The 15,508-nt window shown below is 38.8% G+C and overlaps 4 protein-coding genes across 5 annotated transcripts; 1 reads left to right on the forward strand and 3 right to left on the reverse strand.

Moving 5' to 3' along the window:
* Positions 1-1,292: 1,292 nt before the first annotated feature.
* LOC113679971 (dynein light chain Tctex-type protein 2B) lies at positions 1,293-2,731 on the reverse strand. The gene has a single exon (XM_027196956.2). The coding sequence runs from the start codon at positions 2,463-2,465 to the stop codon at positions 1,824-1,826; it is 642 nt and encodes a 213-aa protein (XP_027052757.2). The 5' UTR covers positions 2,466-2,731; the 3' UTR covers positions 1,293-1,823.
* Positions 2,732-6,299: 3,568 nt separating this feature from the next.
* On the forward strand, positions 6,300-7,759 carry LOC113679994 (dynein light chain Tctex-type 5). Of its 2 annotated transcripts, XM_089187919.1 has the most exons (2): positions 6,300-6,906; positions 7,091-7,759. In XM_089187919.1, the coding sequence occupies exons 1-2, from the start codon at positions 6,418-6,420 to the stop codon at positions 7,238-7,240; spliced, it is 639 nt and encodes a 212-aa protein (XP_089044045.1). In that variant the 5' UTR covers positions 6,300-6,417; the 3' UTR covers positions 7,241-7,759. The 2 variants fall into 2 exon arrangements, with proteins under 2 accessions (XP_089044045.1, XP_027052787.2); XM_027196986.2 differs by having other exon boundaries at positions 6,301-7,759.
* A 746-nt stretch (positions 7,760-8,505) lies between these two features.
* LOC113679995 (uncharacterized) lies at positions 8,506-10,872 on the reverse strand. Its single transcript, XM_027196987.2, has one exon. It carries the CDS (start codon positions 10,608-10,610, stop codon positions 8,874-8,876), a length of 1,737 nt encoding a protein of 578 aa, XP_027052788.2. The 5' UTR covers positions 10,611-10,872; the 3' UTR covers positions 8,506-8,873.
* A 1,729-nt stretch (positions 10,873-12,601) lies between these two features.
* Positions 12,602-14,602, reverse strand: LOC113680017 (uncharacterized). Its single transcript, XM_027197015.2, has one exon. The coding sequence runs from the start codon at positions 14,402-14,404 to the stop codon at positions 13,724-13,726; it is 681 nt and encodes a 226-aa protein (XP_027052816.1). The 5' UTR covers positions 14,405-14,602; the 3' UTR covers positions 12,602-13,723.
* Between the last annotated feature and the right edge of the window lie 906 nt (positions 14,603-15,508).

The following is a 15,508-nucleotide window of genomic DNA, read 5'->3' on the forward strand; positions in this document are numbered from 1 at the left end:
GGAATAACGTGTCAATCAAACTTTAAACTACTGATGCTGCCCCTTAGAAAACTTACTCGTTTCAAGGGCGGTAGGAATTAAATATAAATAGAGAGTTTTAGATCCACGTTTGGTGTGTTCACCGCTAACGTCAAACCGCCTTCAGCAGTTTGTAATAAGGAGTTTCGAGACTTTCAGATTTTAGATCGACGTCGGCTTTCACTTGAAAAAAGTCAACATGTGAGCTTCTGGAGTCTAGTCAAGTGACTCCTAGACGTTTGCGGTCACACGCATTCAGAAACAAACATGAATCTAAAACACCCTAATAATTTATTTGTACAACCTGAGACTTTACAGACCGTATTTCCTTAAACCAGCGCTCACGCTCTAATAAGTACCCTCCCCCAAGTAAGCACCCAACCCCTAGGCCATAGTATCAAACAAGCGCCCCTCTTCCTGCACTTTCTTAAATAGTAGGAACACAAGGAAAACCTGTTTCAATCGCCATTTCATAATTTTTTTAAGCTTCAACGACAACGGCATCAGTTCAGCTTCATAGTTTCTTAATAAGGGTCCCCCTCGATAAAGCACCCTACTTCCAATAAGCGCCCTTTCTTTTTTATTTTGAATAAATGCTGGAGGATGTACGGTAATCTAATTACATTCTGAACAGTGTATCCACGTGTACACTATAGTGTCAACTTGATGGTCTATTTTAGTATTAATATGGCTATGAACTCAGGCTATTATTCGCATGTGCACTGTTCTGCACATGTGGGCATATTTCTTTCCTCTCTAACAGCATAAGCAAATTGTTCATTGCTATCCATGCGAAACTCACTTGTTAAAGAAGGCAAAAGATACATAATCATTAGGGGAACTTGTGGCCTGAGAAACTTTCAAGGAAATTTCTTTTCCCATGTCTTCTTTTTGGGTCTTTTAGGGAAATGGTTGGCAGAAAAACAGTTCAAATTTCAATGTTCAGTTCTCTGGGCTTTGCATACTCTTGATTGATTAGGAAATTTCTTTCTCCCAGGTTCGAAGTAAATTTGCAACATTTACTTCTCTCATGCAACTTACCTTTATTTCCAGGTACCGCTGACCCGTCTGCAGAGAAATCGTTGTTTAAGAAGGTAACTTGTAAAAGGAAAAATGAATCTTTACATAGAACTTGAACGCGATTAAGAAAATAGTCAGGATTATCGGCGCTACCAGAGGTTAATCTAAAAAAGGTTCCGGCTCTTTGTATCCAGTGGTGCCTTTTCTTGTGTTTGAATCTCAACCTGTAATTGGTGTATCGGAGAATTTGATTCTTTATGATATGCGCAGATGTTTATTTATCTATATATCGTATATTTATCATTTATCTTCTTACAGTGATTTGAAATGTGCTTTGCACCCATTGTTCTAACCATAGCACGGGCTGAATGTTATTCTACACTAAGTAGCTTGGTTGTAATCCGTCAATACGTGAAGAGTGTAACAATGGAATGTTGAAACGCAATTCGGAAAAATCAGATTGGAAAAGAAATCATTTCATTGCAAATCCAATTTGCACAAGGGTTCATTGCAGTAACGATAAAGGTTAAATAAGAATTGAAATTATTCTAGCCTAAGGATTTTGATGCGGTTTTCAAAGATATCAGAAATTATCACTGAAGGTGTTATTTAGTTACTCAGTAGGCTGCCGAATGATATCAGCTAGCGCTTCCTAACCTTTCTTTATGACTGTACTGTATATATTAAGCTGTATATTAACGCTTTCACAGTTAAAGCCCCTGATCTTAGTAACAACAGTTTATAAACGAACAATAATCTATACGAAAAGAACAGCGGTCGCTGAACTACTCCTTGTAAACTCCAAAGAGCAACGCAACCGCAAAAATGTCGCCCTTACAATATGTTGTCGAAGCGAAATTATCCACCGTGTGATCCCACAGACACTGGCTTGCTACTCTCATACCTTGACCGTTCACCGAGCCAATATGAACCACACAAATTAGCTTACAGCGTTCAAAATTAAGCCATTTTACTCTTTGTTTGATATCTTCGCAGACTTGCGTAGTGAGCGCCCGACATTTCACTGAATCATACCCGTTTAGTCCGTCAAGGCTCTCTTCAAAAGCTTCATCCATAATTTTCTTGACAACTTGAGGTCGGAATTTTCTGTCGGCCTGCGGTGCCATTCGATAGGTCGGTAAGACTTCACTTTGCTTGTGTTTCGAGGCTGCAGTGTCTATGGGCTCGAACCTTGGAGAAACACTGCTAGATACTTTGCGACCGCTGGAGGAATACAAGAATGGCGTCGCTGTACTGGATGGTTTTCTTCGGTCGCTCCTGTCAGGAGAAAAGGTATTGACACCAGAATTTTGGGACGCGTTAGTTGACGATCTTCGCCTTCTCTCTGTTTCTCCTTGCGCTGAAGATACAGACAACGAAGGTGGCCGATGTTCTACGGCGCTGATGCGGTGGATTTGTGAATCCATGACTTTAAAACCAATAAAATCGACAACAAATCTAGTTCACAGCAGTACTTGGGGGGTATGTAACATCCCTTCGATTATTATAAAAGTTAATCTACCCTTTTCGCCTTAAAGGCGGATTTATAAATCTCCAATTTATGCTCACTACGAGAAGTTGATTGGAGACACAAGGACGAGCGAAGACAACCCTCTTTGATCTTTCGTCAGCACTTAAAACTGTGATAAGATTATCGGCTTTATCTTTGTAAACTTTCCTTTCCGTTGCTAAGCGATACAAATGAAGAGTCAACTCTTCCTTTCTTTAAATGAATGTTTACTCAACTTGAGCAAACTATCCAGTGAATATTGAGCATAAAGTAACATGTATACATAATGTGCAGATGTCCTGAACTTGACTGGCTTACTTTCTCTTTTAATCGCTTTACCTTTGATCCAAAAATAAGTGAAAAACAAACCTTATTCAGAGATCGTAGCAGTAATTGACCAAGTGCACCATGCTGTTCAGTTTATCCTGGATATTTTTATCATTTAACTAGAACTTTCCCATGTTTCGGAATAAGACAAATGCAAAACAGGTCAAACAATGTTTACTTAGCGTGGGTGAAGGACTCAGGGCTGACAAAAGACGTGAATAATAGGATGGCGACTCAACAATGGACAAAAGATATTATGAATACCTCAATTAAATGGAAATTGCTAAGCGGTTTTTATCTGATTCGCTTAAAACCATTATCGTGGAAGGACAAAAAGTATTAACAAGAGGTTTGCAATTATAGTTGAACAAAAAGGTCACCGTCATTATGGTTTCCCTAATTAGACGCCATGACTTTTTTTTTTTCATTTTAAATTGAAATCGACACGCAGATGCCTTTTGATAAAAATTGCCCGACTACAACTCAGAAACAGTTTCTTGTAGCTTCCTGTGACTGCAAAATAAAAAAGGAAAAACAAATATAATCGATGATACTTGAAACAGAATACCACGCCTGTTGAATTGACATCTAATAGCCTCTAATTACATGGAAAACGCCGTAATTCTATGGAGGTCTTTAAGCTATTCAGTAAGTACGTCCTTGTCGTAATTAAGAAAACTGAACAAAAACAGTTTTTTGTAAGCTTGTGCCATAATTAGAATAACAAAAGCTGTAGCAATAATTGTTGTATTGTACATTGTTACAAAGCAATCTTTCTTACTTAGCTAGAACTATACGTCGGCCGTTTCCTTCCGTTTCCCTATTTTAGACACTTTTAGGACTACCTTGGCGGTTACCGTAATCAGTTGAAAGCCTCCGTAAGGCTTCTCGTGACTGCTACCTCATGATAAACTTTTTATGTCTCTAAAAAACTTAATTTTCTTTTTTGGTGAACAATTCTCTTTAGTAATTAGAGGACAAATTTTTTCAGCTCGGCTCTTGGTCGAGTGTACTCTTTAAAATCAAGGTAGACGATGAAAATTAAGATTTCCACAGTCAACAGCTCAATGAGCTTGACACCATTCCAAACCTATATTAAACAATAAACTATTATGTCTGAACGAATTGTGAGGAGCGGAAGTCACTGTTGATTGAATATCTAATCTCGTTATGTCTTAAGTCTCCTTTTTCCAAACTTTTTCCAAGAAATTCACAAAAATTAGAACAAAAATTTTCGAATTATTTAACAACAATCTTATACCCCTTTCACACCAAGGATAAAACGTGTTTTTAAGCTGTTTTCTTCATAGAAGTTGCATATACCGATAGTTGTCGACTCTGTACTTAGTAGAATGTCGAACATTGAAAATACAAGCTGGTAAATACTTGAATCCAATGGAAAATTAAGTTTTTAATTCCGACTCTCTTCCTGATTTTCATTCAGTGAAACTCGGTTTGATTAAACATGTGCTGGTGTGAATGGGATAATAGTCTCCTCAAGGCAATTAGACCACGCCTCAACACTCTAAAACACTCAACACTGACTCAGTCTAAAGGTTAGAGCCCCAGACTGCGAGTCAAAACATTGAGGTTGAAGTTCAAACCGGGGTCAATGCGTTGTGTTTGTTATGATAAACATTTCCAGGAGCATAAATATGGGTGCTGGTTAATTAACCGTCAGAGTACCGTGGACAAAATGTGGATACCTGGGATGGCCTAACACCCATCCATGGGGAGGAGTGGCAATACTCCTAACTGCTTTCTGCTGGGAAAACTCAGGTAAGCTCAAATAGTTTGGGTCACTTATTCCAAGTGCAGAACTCAGCTTGAACTTCCCCTTTACAGTCCAAATACTTGTTTCCACAAGATTGGTAAAAAGTAAAGCTGCACGTTTTGCTCCAGATTTACCGACATGTGCGTCTACATGAAAGACGAAGTTTTTGCTTAATTTCATTATAAACCAGCATGCCACGGGTAAGAGAATGTATTTTCAGAAGAGTTGAACAACGCACTATACTTGATTTATCAATTCGCAGGTACACATTTTTCAATGAAACCATAACTGTGATAGACTAATAAAATGCGAGAGCCAACAGGAACCTCAGGGGGGCTGTAGAAAATGAACGAAGGAGTCACTGGCCCATTTTTGCTACTTAAAAAGATCCATTCGATCTTAATCCATTTTAACGGTAGAAAGGATTCAAAATATTTATTAACGAGGCCGTCAGTTTCTATCTTAAAGGAGAAGTATTCCCCAGAAACCACACGACATCTATTTCTACCATCAAAAAAAGGGAGCTTCAGTAAGCACCTAACGTTTTTGAGACGCGGACGGCAGGTGGAAATTAAAAGTACTTATTCTTGGTGCTTATTACTGACACTTTTTTGGTCCGCACAGTTTGGTTTAAATTGCTAGAACGAAGACCTTATGGTCGTTAAAGTGCACCAAGGTTAGTTTTAATCTTAATCCCACTTGCCGTCCGCGTCTCAAAAACGTTTTAAACCGGGTTTTTATATACCGTTTGCACAACCATTGTGACATTTGGTCACCAGCACGCGTTTCTTGTTTAGCAAAAAGAGATAGTGGGCTCTGAGATGATGAGTAAATCTGATCATGTGGCTGCATATATTTGACACGTATGAACAAAGCGTGTAATTTTTCAGGACAATGTGCACGTCATCATAACTTGAAACAGCGTAACCCTCAGCCACACACCATAAGCAGAAACTGAGGTCTCGCCTCTAATTCTGTTTTAAACTCTCCAAACTCACATACAATTGGTATATATAACTTTGGGTTTATTTGATTTCATTTTCACCAAACAGATTTATAGACAACACAAGAAGCTCATCCTACAATGGCTTAAGAGCTTAACAGGGAATCATGGATAACAGCTGACTTCCATAACTGCTTGTAATATTGAGACAGGTTCTACACGCCTTTTTGAGTTTATAATTGTGGAAGTCTTTCTTGCTACTGATGAGGTAAAACGAGCTTATGAGATTTACCTTGAAAAAATATCAACCTAAGAGGGTATTATCAAAAGCACTTACTGTGTCTTCCTTAAATAAACTTTTCTACTGTCCACAACACAATAACTGATCTGAAAAAAGAAAAATAAACCTCCTATGATCTATCCTAAAGGTGGATTATTCTAGTCTGCAAATCATGATTGGAGTTAAAGGATTCCGATGAATGATGTTAGGAGACATGCCTATATGATAACATTTCCCTTCCTACTTCATTATTTTTTCCATGCAGGCGTTTAATTATTTAGAAGGAATTAAACGACTTTATACGGAATGCCGGCATTCAATACAATCAGTGAATTGTTTAAAAACTTATTCAATTCCACTCAAACATTCATCTTCCTATAAAACCAATTGTAAGAGAACTTTCATCACACAAAGCCCGTACTTATTTAGCGTCACGAACTTTCCATTTTGATTAACATGCTTATAACTCTTTATTATCGAGCTCTTTGAGTCCCTTTACATGGCTTTGTTACCGAATTGAATAGTTTGAGGTTTAATTATTTCCAATGGCTGTGTTTGACTGTAGAGAGAGAAAACAATCAAAATTACGCTTTCGTTTTCTTCAAAACAAAAAGCAAGCAAAGTTATTATACATCTGCCGTAAGATTTTTAAAATGTCGGCATCTGGGACTAAGCGAGGAATTGTTACCCTTTCAGGAAAAAGTCCTCAACCACACTCCAAGCTCAAACTGGGAATTGCTTCTAAACTGGACTCCAAAGAAGTTCCATCCCAGAAGTCGGCAATGAATCGCAACGACACTCATCTAACAGATCGCCTCGATGACGCCTCCGTTGCCGACAGCGAGTTTTCAAGCGGGATAAATTTCTATGAAAACACTTACAAATTGTTGCCAGATGCCAAAACGCCAATGCCAACTAAAACAGTGGAAACCATAATTGCAGATGTTTTGAAAGAGCGCTTCAAGAACGAAGATTATGATAGTTCCAAGTGCAAAGACCACAGTCAGAATATTTGCCGGCTCATCAAAGAGAAGGTAAAAAGTTTGCTATGCCCACGATACAAACTAGTTGTTGTTGTGCACATTGGCGAGAAGAAAGGTCAGGGAATACGAATTACAAGCAGATGTGCCTGGAATGAGAACTTTGACGATTTCGTTACTGTTTCCTTTACGAATTCGTCATTATTTGCTCAAGCAACTGTTTATGCTTTGTACGCAGAGTAACAACAATGGGACGGTTTTCATGAAGCAAGTTTCCGGTTTTTTAAAGAGTGGATTTTTTTTTAAGCAGACAACTGGCGTAAGTATGACTTGCTCAATCCTATTCGTCAGCAAAACTTGTTTCGTTAAACCGGGTTCAAGTAAGTGAACATCACAAACATAGAACTGAAAAACTGGATTTTCCACAGGATTCAAGAACTCATTAACTTGTATTTTCAACGTGCTAAATTTGAAGTTGATAAAAATCGGTTTATGCAGCTTGTTTGGATGATGAACTATGATGACCAAAATAGATTTAAAACATGTTTAGGTTTGGTGTGATTGGGGCAATAGGTTTCTTGCTCCAACAAAATCATGGAAATTTTATTTCTCCGATATGAATGAAGAGCTTTGTCTACAACTTGTTAAGTCAGGAAGTTATGTATCTTTGGCGACTTTGATTTGGTGTGCTCTCGTATTACACCTTACTAAATGAGATTTAAAGCCTCTTACGTCAGTCAAACTTAAAATCGGTCACGTTTCGATGCAGTTAAGACTTCTGGTTTTCACGACAATGCACGAGGTAAAGAAGAGAGGAGGAACGCTCAACGAAAGCCTTCATCATTAGTTCTCAATATTGCACTTCTGTCAATCAATCCTTTGTATAAAATCATTTGATCCATTTGTACTGATGTGTGAAATTTGTTCTGATTAATGTCTTCATTTCCTGAACGCAAAACTTGACCTTTTTGCTGACCATGAAAGGTAAGCCCTGATTCAGACACAGATAATTAACAGGTTTAAGGCCCGACGAGAGAGCGAGGCAGCCTGTGATCTACAGAAATTAGTCATGTTTTATGGAGAGATGCAGAATGTATCCGTGTCTAGACCAAGTCAAAAGCAAGGCGATTTTCCACTTTAGTCCATCTCGAGTTATTCACGATTTTTTTCTTCCTGGCCCCGATACATCTGCTCATTACTCTCTCTGTCTTAGGTGAGTGATTCTCCTGAAGCACTTCTATTACTTTCAGAGCATTTTTTTCCGATTTACATCAGCAGAACTTTTATCCCCTAAAGGTTACTTCACTAAACTGTTCCGATCTTTGGACGGTCTCTCAAAGTTACTGCTATAAATGATTTCAGCACTTGCCGTCAGCTGCTTCTCTTTGATTCATCGTCTAACCAATTTATCACAGACTAAATAAATTTAGGTGTTTCAATCCGTGTAGCTTGGCTTACCATCCAAGAAAAGTTTTCGTCCTTCCTTTTCCGCACTCATTTACCCCATTTTATGTCAGCCAGCTACAGAAATTGACACACAAAACCTAAGTCATTTTTTTTTATGAAGATTACTTCAGTAAAAAAAAAAAAAAAAAAAAAAAAAAAAAAAAAAAAAAAAAAAAAAATGTGAGATGAAGATAGCACAACAAAAACTTCGGTGGCTGAACATTTAATCGCAACTTTTCTTTATCCTTTCTTTCAGCACATGCTACACTGTTCTTACAATTACTGTCTTCTCGCAGTTTAAGCGTGCTGTGCAAGGCAAGGTGCTATGCGTTCCGAAAACTACTTTGATTGAGGGCATAGATTATCTTCTCTGCATGTTCACAAATGCACTTGGTTTTCAAATAGTAAGTGCATATTATCACATAATTTTGACCAAGTACCATGGTAAGTTAAGAGGTTTTTTTTCCTTTACAGAGTCAAGCTGTACGAAGAAATTTTAACTCCGGATGGAGTTACGATTTCTCACGACCTTCAGATTATCGTATCCTCGATAATCCACATTCCATTAATTTTTCTCATATCTCGTTATCCCCTCCTTCCTCTATCTCCTCGATCACTGGGCCTGCAGTCACTGTCCTCAACGACCTACTTAATAAGGTTCTATCTGCTGGGAGTGGGTCACTATTGCGCTTTGTATATCTTGGTCTGGAAGATTTTATCCGTCCGTGACCACTGCTGTCAGGAAGGGATGCTGAGAGAGGTATGCTTAGCCTCAAAAAATTAGGAGATATAGTTGGTGATTTTGATTTTCTGTTTAAATTCTTTCCTTTTGTAACTAGCTCTTCTAGGCTTGATAGTTCAGAGTTTGGTCTTGTTTTCAAAGCTGATTTTTCCAAAGTCACGCGGTTGTCTGGAGTTAACGCCTGGAAATCCGAACGACTGTAAAGCAAGGGAAATCGTTCGAGCGCAATAAGGGAAGACTCGGCTGTGGACCATCTTCTGCCTAAGAGACACTGCTTTTGCATCGCGGTTGAGTTCCTTCCAGAAAATATTCTCCTGTTATTTTCTTTCCCTTCACGGACCGACCACTTGCTTCTCTGTTCTCCGGGGGCTGGTGTCTTTGCTGAAGACCGGAATGAATGGGTCCTTTGCTGAGTCATCAGATTAAAAAGCTGAGGTATATGGCTTTGACCAAAAGATAACCCGTCTCCACTGTCTTCACCAGTCTTTTCATATGCCATCTTTTGTTTTTCTGTGACAGCAGCAGTCGAAGGAAGCATTTCCTTCACTGGGTATGTCTTCAATTTATGACGCTCGAATGACCTCCCTTGGGTTCTCATTGATTTACTGTTTTGGTTTGAAATCATCTCGCCTTTGTTCGTCTGTTTTTCAAAGCATCGACTGTTTCCCTTTTCTGAAAAATTCATTTCAGTAATTTTCCTTACAGCATCACTTGACTCTAAATGGAAAATCTTAGATGTCGATTGGCGTTTGTTAGTGTTGATACAACTCACCAAAGAAGCAGACTTTGTCCTTTGGGGAAACCTCTTGGTAGAATTTATATCGTTACAGTTGTGATTAGAGCTGACTGAATGCGTTCCTAGCTTAGTCGAACTCTTCACATCCTGTCCATAATCAATTATGGATGAGAACCTTGACTTCACACATGAACTTCTATTTTGTTCCCTGTAGCGGACTCTTTTCGCCTTATCCTCTATAGGTTTTATTTCATCCTCGCCCATATCTTTTAGATACCTCTCCCATTCTTTTGCGTTTAGTTTTAAATCAAAATCGCGGGCTGAAGGGGACGCTTTCCCATCATTTAATAACACTTCCTTGCAGTCATCTCGTTTGAGTTTCATCGCTCTAATCAGAGGAGTTTCACCGTTATTGTTGGCTTTATCAGTAGCTCGTATATCGTAGGAATTCATTGCTTCTGTGAGAGCTTTAGTAATAACAGCGTTACCAGCATCAACGGAGTAAATAAGCGCAGTATTCCCCATTTTGTCTGCAGCAGCAAAATCACACTCTTCGCTCTGAATAAGTACTTTGACTAGTTTCTCTTTACCCAGCTTACAAGCTTGCATGAGTGGACTCATTCCATGTTCGTCTTGCATGCAAACGTCTGCTCCTCTAAGAAGTAGCTTCCTTGACATACGACACGCTAGATTCTCGTCCTCTAAGAAACAAAGCGCTAAGAGAGGAGTTTTTCCTGATAATTGTTCCTGTTGATTAACATTGTCGCCAAGTTTCAAAAGTAATTTGGCTTGTTTGAATCTCTTCCGCTCGATAGCCTTAACTAAAGCTGCCATGATTTTTTTTGACGCAGTTAAGTTCGGTTACTTGTCGTACTGTCCTTCATATTTCGACGATTTTGACGATTTGATTCCATTAGAAAACACAGAATGACTTTAAGAATATATTCCGAAACAGATGAATTAGCATTCCATCAGACAAATATCAGTTAAACTTCCTCGCCAGGATTTCAGTAGATTCATTCCTTGTAACGCTAACCATTGCAAAATGATGAAATATGATCCTGAACGAAACGTTTTCTGCCGCTCATTATTTGTAGTGAGAGAAGATAGATTTTGGCAGTTGTTGTTATGGTAACAAAATGAGAGAAGCAGGTGAATTAAAATCTGGAGTTAATATCAGAATCTGCAAATTTTGAAAGAACACAAACAGCGGGAAGTTGTGTAATGTTAGCTGCCTGTCATACATGAATTATTCAGAGCAGCAGCCTTTTATTTTAGCCAATATCACCCCTGCGTATAACAAATTGAAATGATTGTTCAAAACATTTGGAGTGACATTTCATCGACTAAGTTGAGACAAACCTAAAACCGTGACTGTGTGACCGCGGCTTTCAGGACGCGCTAGGTCCGTGATTGTAGATGTGTCAGTATCAAGCAAGCTTGAGGTTGAGGTTAAGAAGACAGAAAATTGACTTCGTTCGTCGAAGTAGAGGACCATGGAAACAGGGTCCCAGTGGGGTAGAAGCAAGAGAAAGTAATGGGAATCATGATTCAGAGGTGAGTGCTTTAAAAACTTTTTGAATGTCCTTCCAACAGCTCAAGTGGGTTGTTACGCCGGTAAGCCGATAGAAAGTGCGGTGTAATGCTTTTACAAAAGCAAACCTCAATTTTCTATCGGTTTTCTAGTGCTCTCCTAGAATCTCAGTTTTTTATACGTATAGAAAGTCTACGTGATGTAAAACTTTTGTCATTCCTGATGAACCGGCATAGTTAGCTGAATTTTAACCGCCAATTCCGCAGCCGTTGTAAAAAGCATATCTGAAGCATTGCAAACTTAACATATGTCAAAAACTTAAACGAAACTGCAACTTTTGATTCATTCCACCTTGATTTCCTTCACTTACTTAGGTAAGAGTTTCTACTTTCATCGTTGATTTATTGGAATGCTTTACTTGACGACCGTTCATGTCTGTGAAAACTGGTGCCTCCCTGAAACTCAAAAACTTCCTTCCTCTCCTAGTATGTTAGATATATCTAAAAATGCGGCTGTAATCTCACTAATTGCTATGTTAACAGAGCCCAGATTACCATTACTATAATAACTCTTTGCCAAGTAGAAAACAGAAGCACCAGATATCATCGACACAGAGTGATGTATGTATCCTCTGGAAAGCTCCGAGGCACTTATTTACTTTTGGTATCTCATGGGGGGAATGCTTTTCTGAAACAGGGCGCTTAATCTCTTTTGAGAAACAGCAGAAAAGCTTTTATGTTTACTTAGGATCGAAAAGGACTTAGGACTTAGGACTTAAACTCGAAAAGACCGCAAAACGGACTTGTTTTCCCTGGAATTTTCCTTGCCAGAACGACTAACCAAGCAATCGTCGTAAAATTTTAAGACGGGATCTTTCGTTTGAAGGAACTGTGCACTCACGGCGAAAGAATAGTTGAGAGACTGAGACAAAGACCACTCTTAAGTTGTGAAGCTTTAATTGAGCAATTTAAGGAAGATGGACATCAATTGACCTCAATGTAATGTACTCTAACAGTGTTATTACTTAAACAGAATAGGGGTGTTTATTGGAACAGGGGCGCCTATTTGTATAAGGGCACTCATTGTAATGAGGATGCTTTCTCAACAGGGGCGCTTATTAGAATAGGGGCAATTATCATCAAAGACAAATTTGGCGCTTATAAGGGATAGCTTATTAGAGAAGGGGGGCGCTGAATTGCTCTCCAGCTGCATCTGGCAGACAACTCAGAGACCAGCCAATATACAGCGCCAGGTTGTCGGTGGCCACATATAGAGCTTCAGACATGAGAAAGCGGTACACAAATTTATTTAACTGTTTCCGTTACTTCCACCCCCGGGTGCACCAATTGCTGATATAGGGTAGGAAAAGTCCTATCAATGGAAGAACTAGTAATTATTCACCGAATTGGAGGTGAATAGTGCTTGATCAATCTCTATTCAGTGGATAACGCAGTACGTTTTGTTTACAACTTGTTCGTTGGATAGCGATTTATCCGTTGAATAGAATTATCTCTCCTTTGAACAACTGGGTTCTGTTAGACTTTTTCCTGTTTTTCAGTTCGTTTGAGTTTTCCTCTGGTTTCGAAGAAATATTGCCTATTGGGAAATATAAACAATAGCCTCCATTTAACATGCGCGGCGGTTTGTTCGCGGACATTATCCAAAACAAGATGCGAACAGTCAGTTCTGAGAGCGAAGCTCGAGGAAACTTGTGAGCTTTGAGGAACAGATAATGTCCAAGAACAAAAATGTACGATATCTGACTTACATGAAATAAATCCGAGATGTTTGCGATTCTTTGTCTGCCTGTCCATCATTTGTTTTGTCTTTAAAAGAACCACTCACTAAGGACCATGAAGAGTCAACTGAATAAACTTTCAATCTTTTCACAGTGGATGAGTCTCGCTTTCGAAAAAGTCAAACAGTGGATTCAACGTGAATAAATTATCCAAATAAGTTACACAAATGCATTTTGGCTTTAGAATATGGCCTTAATTTGTTTATTGAGTTTGATACGATAAACTGTAAAACTCCTGTTGGTTCTACGCAGTCTCGAAATACTGACATTGAAAACTTAAAACTGAAATTAAAAGTTCTGACCATTTACACTTCATGACTTTCTTTGAAAGAAAGGACTCGAGAACTTAGTTCTTTGTTCTCCTGAGATATTGAACCTTGAGAAACAATTAAGATTAATGAAGCGCCTCGCTGCCTATTTTCAAACAATTTACAACAGCATTCTCATTTTTAATTTTAATCGCACCATCAATTATCTCCCTATCAATGAATAACTCTTTCAACTTGTCTCCCACTGTTTCTTTCTATTGTTGATATTTTTGAAGTGAAAAAATAATAACATCTCCTGCGGGAGAGCCAAGATTCCCTCACGAACTAAAAATCGGCGGGCAAACATCTAGTCATCATTGAATAACGTAGCAAAAACAATCCCTGTTGCAAACAGCGAATTGGTGTCAAGTGTTGCCATCGCAAAGTTATCTGTCTTCGGATTCCAAACACATTGGCTAGAGATTTCAATTCCTCGGTCTCGAATAGCGCCGATGTAAACCAGAGCTGTAATTTTGTATTGAGTATTGTAAAGAGATTTGACACCTTTCTCTATTGATTGGCTTATAGTTCTACACTTGCTGCCGCAGATTTCGTGATTGTATTCCATACTTTCGAGGTGCGCAGACAGACTCTGGCGAATTATCTCTTGTATTTTCGAGTTTAAATCCTTACGATCCAAACTGTTTGTTTTTTGATACTCTTTGCCACTCCTTGGCTGTTTACCGACGTTTTCCGCATGGTTGCTTGAAGTCGTGATTTCTCTGTCGTATTCCTTAAATGAACTGGCTTGTAACTTGATTGAAAGTACATTTTCAGAGGCACTTAGTGCTTTCCTTTGTAAAGGCGGGGTTTTGCTCACGCCGAAATCTTTGCCTGTCGTAAGTGAAGTCCCAGCGACTGCCTTTAATAGCTCACTTTCGCTGTTTACCGACAAAGCTTTTCGTAGTTTTGGTCTACCAACAGACCTACTCAAAGCCAAACTTCTTAATCTTGCCGCTGGACTTCTTGTCCCAGTCTTGTTACTCATTATCCAAAGATTTCCCTCCAATTAGAAACGTGATGAAACAAGGCGAAAACTTACACGATTTTGCGAGCTTCAAATACCGATATCAGTCTTTTGATTAGCTCATAATTTGTTTCCTTTTTGGTTTTTCATTAACCTTATGACAGACGAGGAGAATTTGATTGACAACGAAAGGCTCTTGAAGAAGCAATATAATAACTTGATGACGTAGCTGAGCATCCTTTACATTTTTTTAAGGATTTAATAAACGTCTGGGTCAAGAGATTATAAATATAGGAAGGTCAGAAGTTCAAAGAAATTGTGGTTCATTATCTACTCTTTGTGGTTAGGATTGTACGTTGTGTCTGGGATTGCTAACATAACTTGTCACCAGGAATGGTGACAAGTGACAATGGCAACCGGAATGATGCAGATATTGTGCAAGCCGTTTCGCCTGCCTTCACGCAACACTGAAAATACTAAATTATGACATTTATCCTGCTAGACCGTCTTGTATAAAGAGCAGCTGGACCGGCTTGTATGAAAGAAGAGCAACGCCGTAACACCAACTGGCATCAGCCGGGTCGAAAGTTAACATCGGCAAGCTCTGATCTTTAGTTAGAATAAGGACGTCATGCGCGTCAGGGGGCGGCGGTTAGAAATTTTGAAAGGAATCAGTGTTTTCGAAAATAAATGAAGAAAGCAATAAATAGGAAAATTAGAAGAAATAAAGCGATCTCCGGTTTAGCGTTGTATGTAATTGAGGACGATTTTACTTTTTAAATTGATAAGTGATCACTTTGCGAGCAGAGAAGTTGCTAGGTTGTTAGAAAAGGCAATATTTTCTCCTGTACACTATTTACTTTGTATTTAAGTAACCTTTCTCTCCCGCAGAAAATAACTCAAGAGATACGTTTCTCAAAACTTTCACCTGAGTATCCTCGATCCTTTAAGCTTACTTAGAACTTCTGTACGTTTTTATTAAACGTGGAGCGTGATGAATTCGTTCTCAGGAGGGGTAGCGTTTCTCTTTTTACGAATCCTATATTTAACGTATATTTAAGCCTGGTGGATGACTTGAAAAAAGTTCGTGTATAAGAAGATCTCTTGTCTCTTTGCAGTGCGTTT

The sequence above is a fragment of the Pocillopora damicornis genome, chromosome 11, assembly GCF_964200805.1.
Source record: "Pocillopora damicornis chromosome 11, jaPocDami1.2, whole genome shotgun sequence".
NCBI lineage: Eukaryota > Metazoa > Cnidaria > Anthozoa > Scleractinia > Pocilloporidae > Pocillopora > Pocillopora damicornis.

Excerpts from the sequence above, each read along its gene's own strand:
- LOC113679994 (XM_027196986.2), top strand. The coding sequence starts at position 6,418 with ATGGCTGTGTTTGACTGTAGAGAGAGAAAACAATCAAAATTACGCTTT.
- LOC113680017 (XM_027197015.2), bottom strand. The coding sequence starts at position 14,404 with ATGAGTAACAAGACTGGGACAAGAAGTCCAGCGGCAAGATTAAGAAGT.
- LOC113679995 (XM_027196987.2), bottom strand. The coding sequence starts at position 10,610 with ATGGCAGCTTTAGTTAAGGCTATCGAGCGGAAGAGATTCAAACAAGCC.
- LOC113679971 (XM_027196956.2), bottom strand. The coding sequence starts at position 2,465 with ATGGATTCACAAATCCACCGCATCAGCGCCGTAGAACATCGGCCACCT.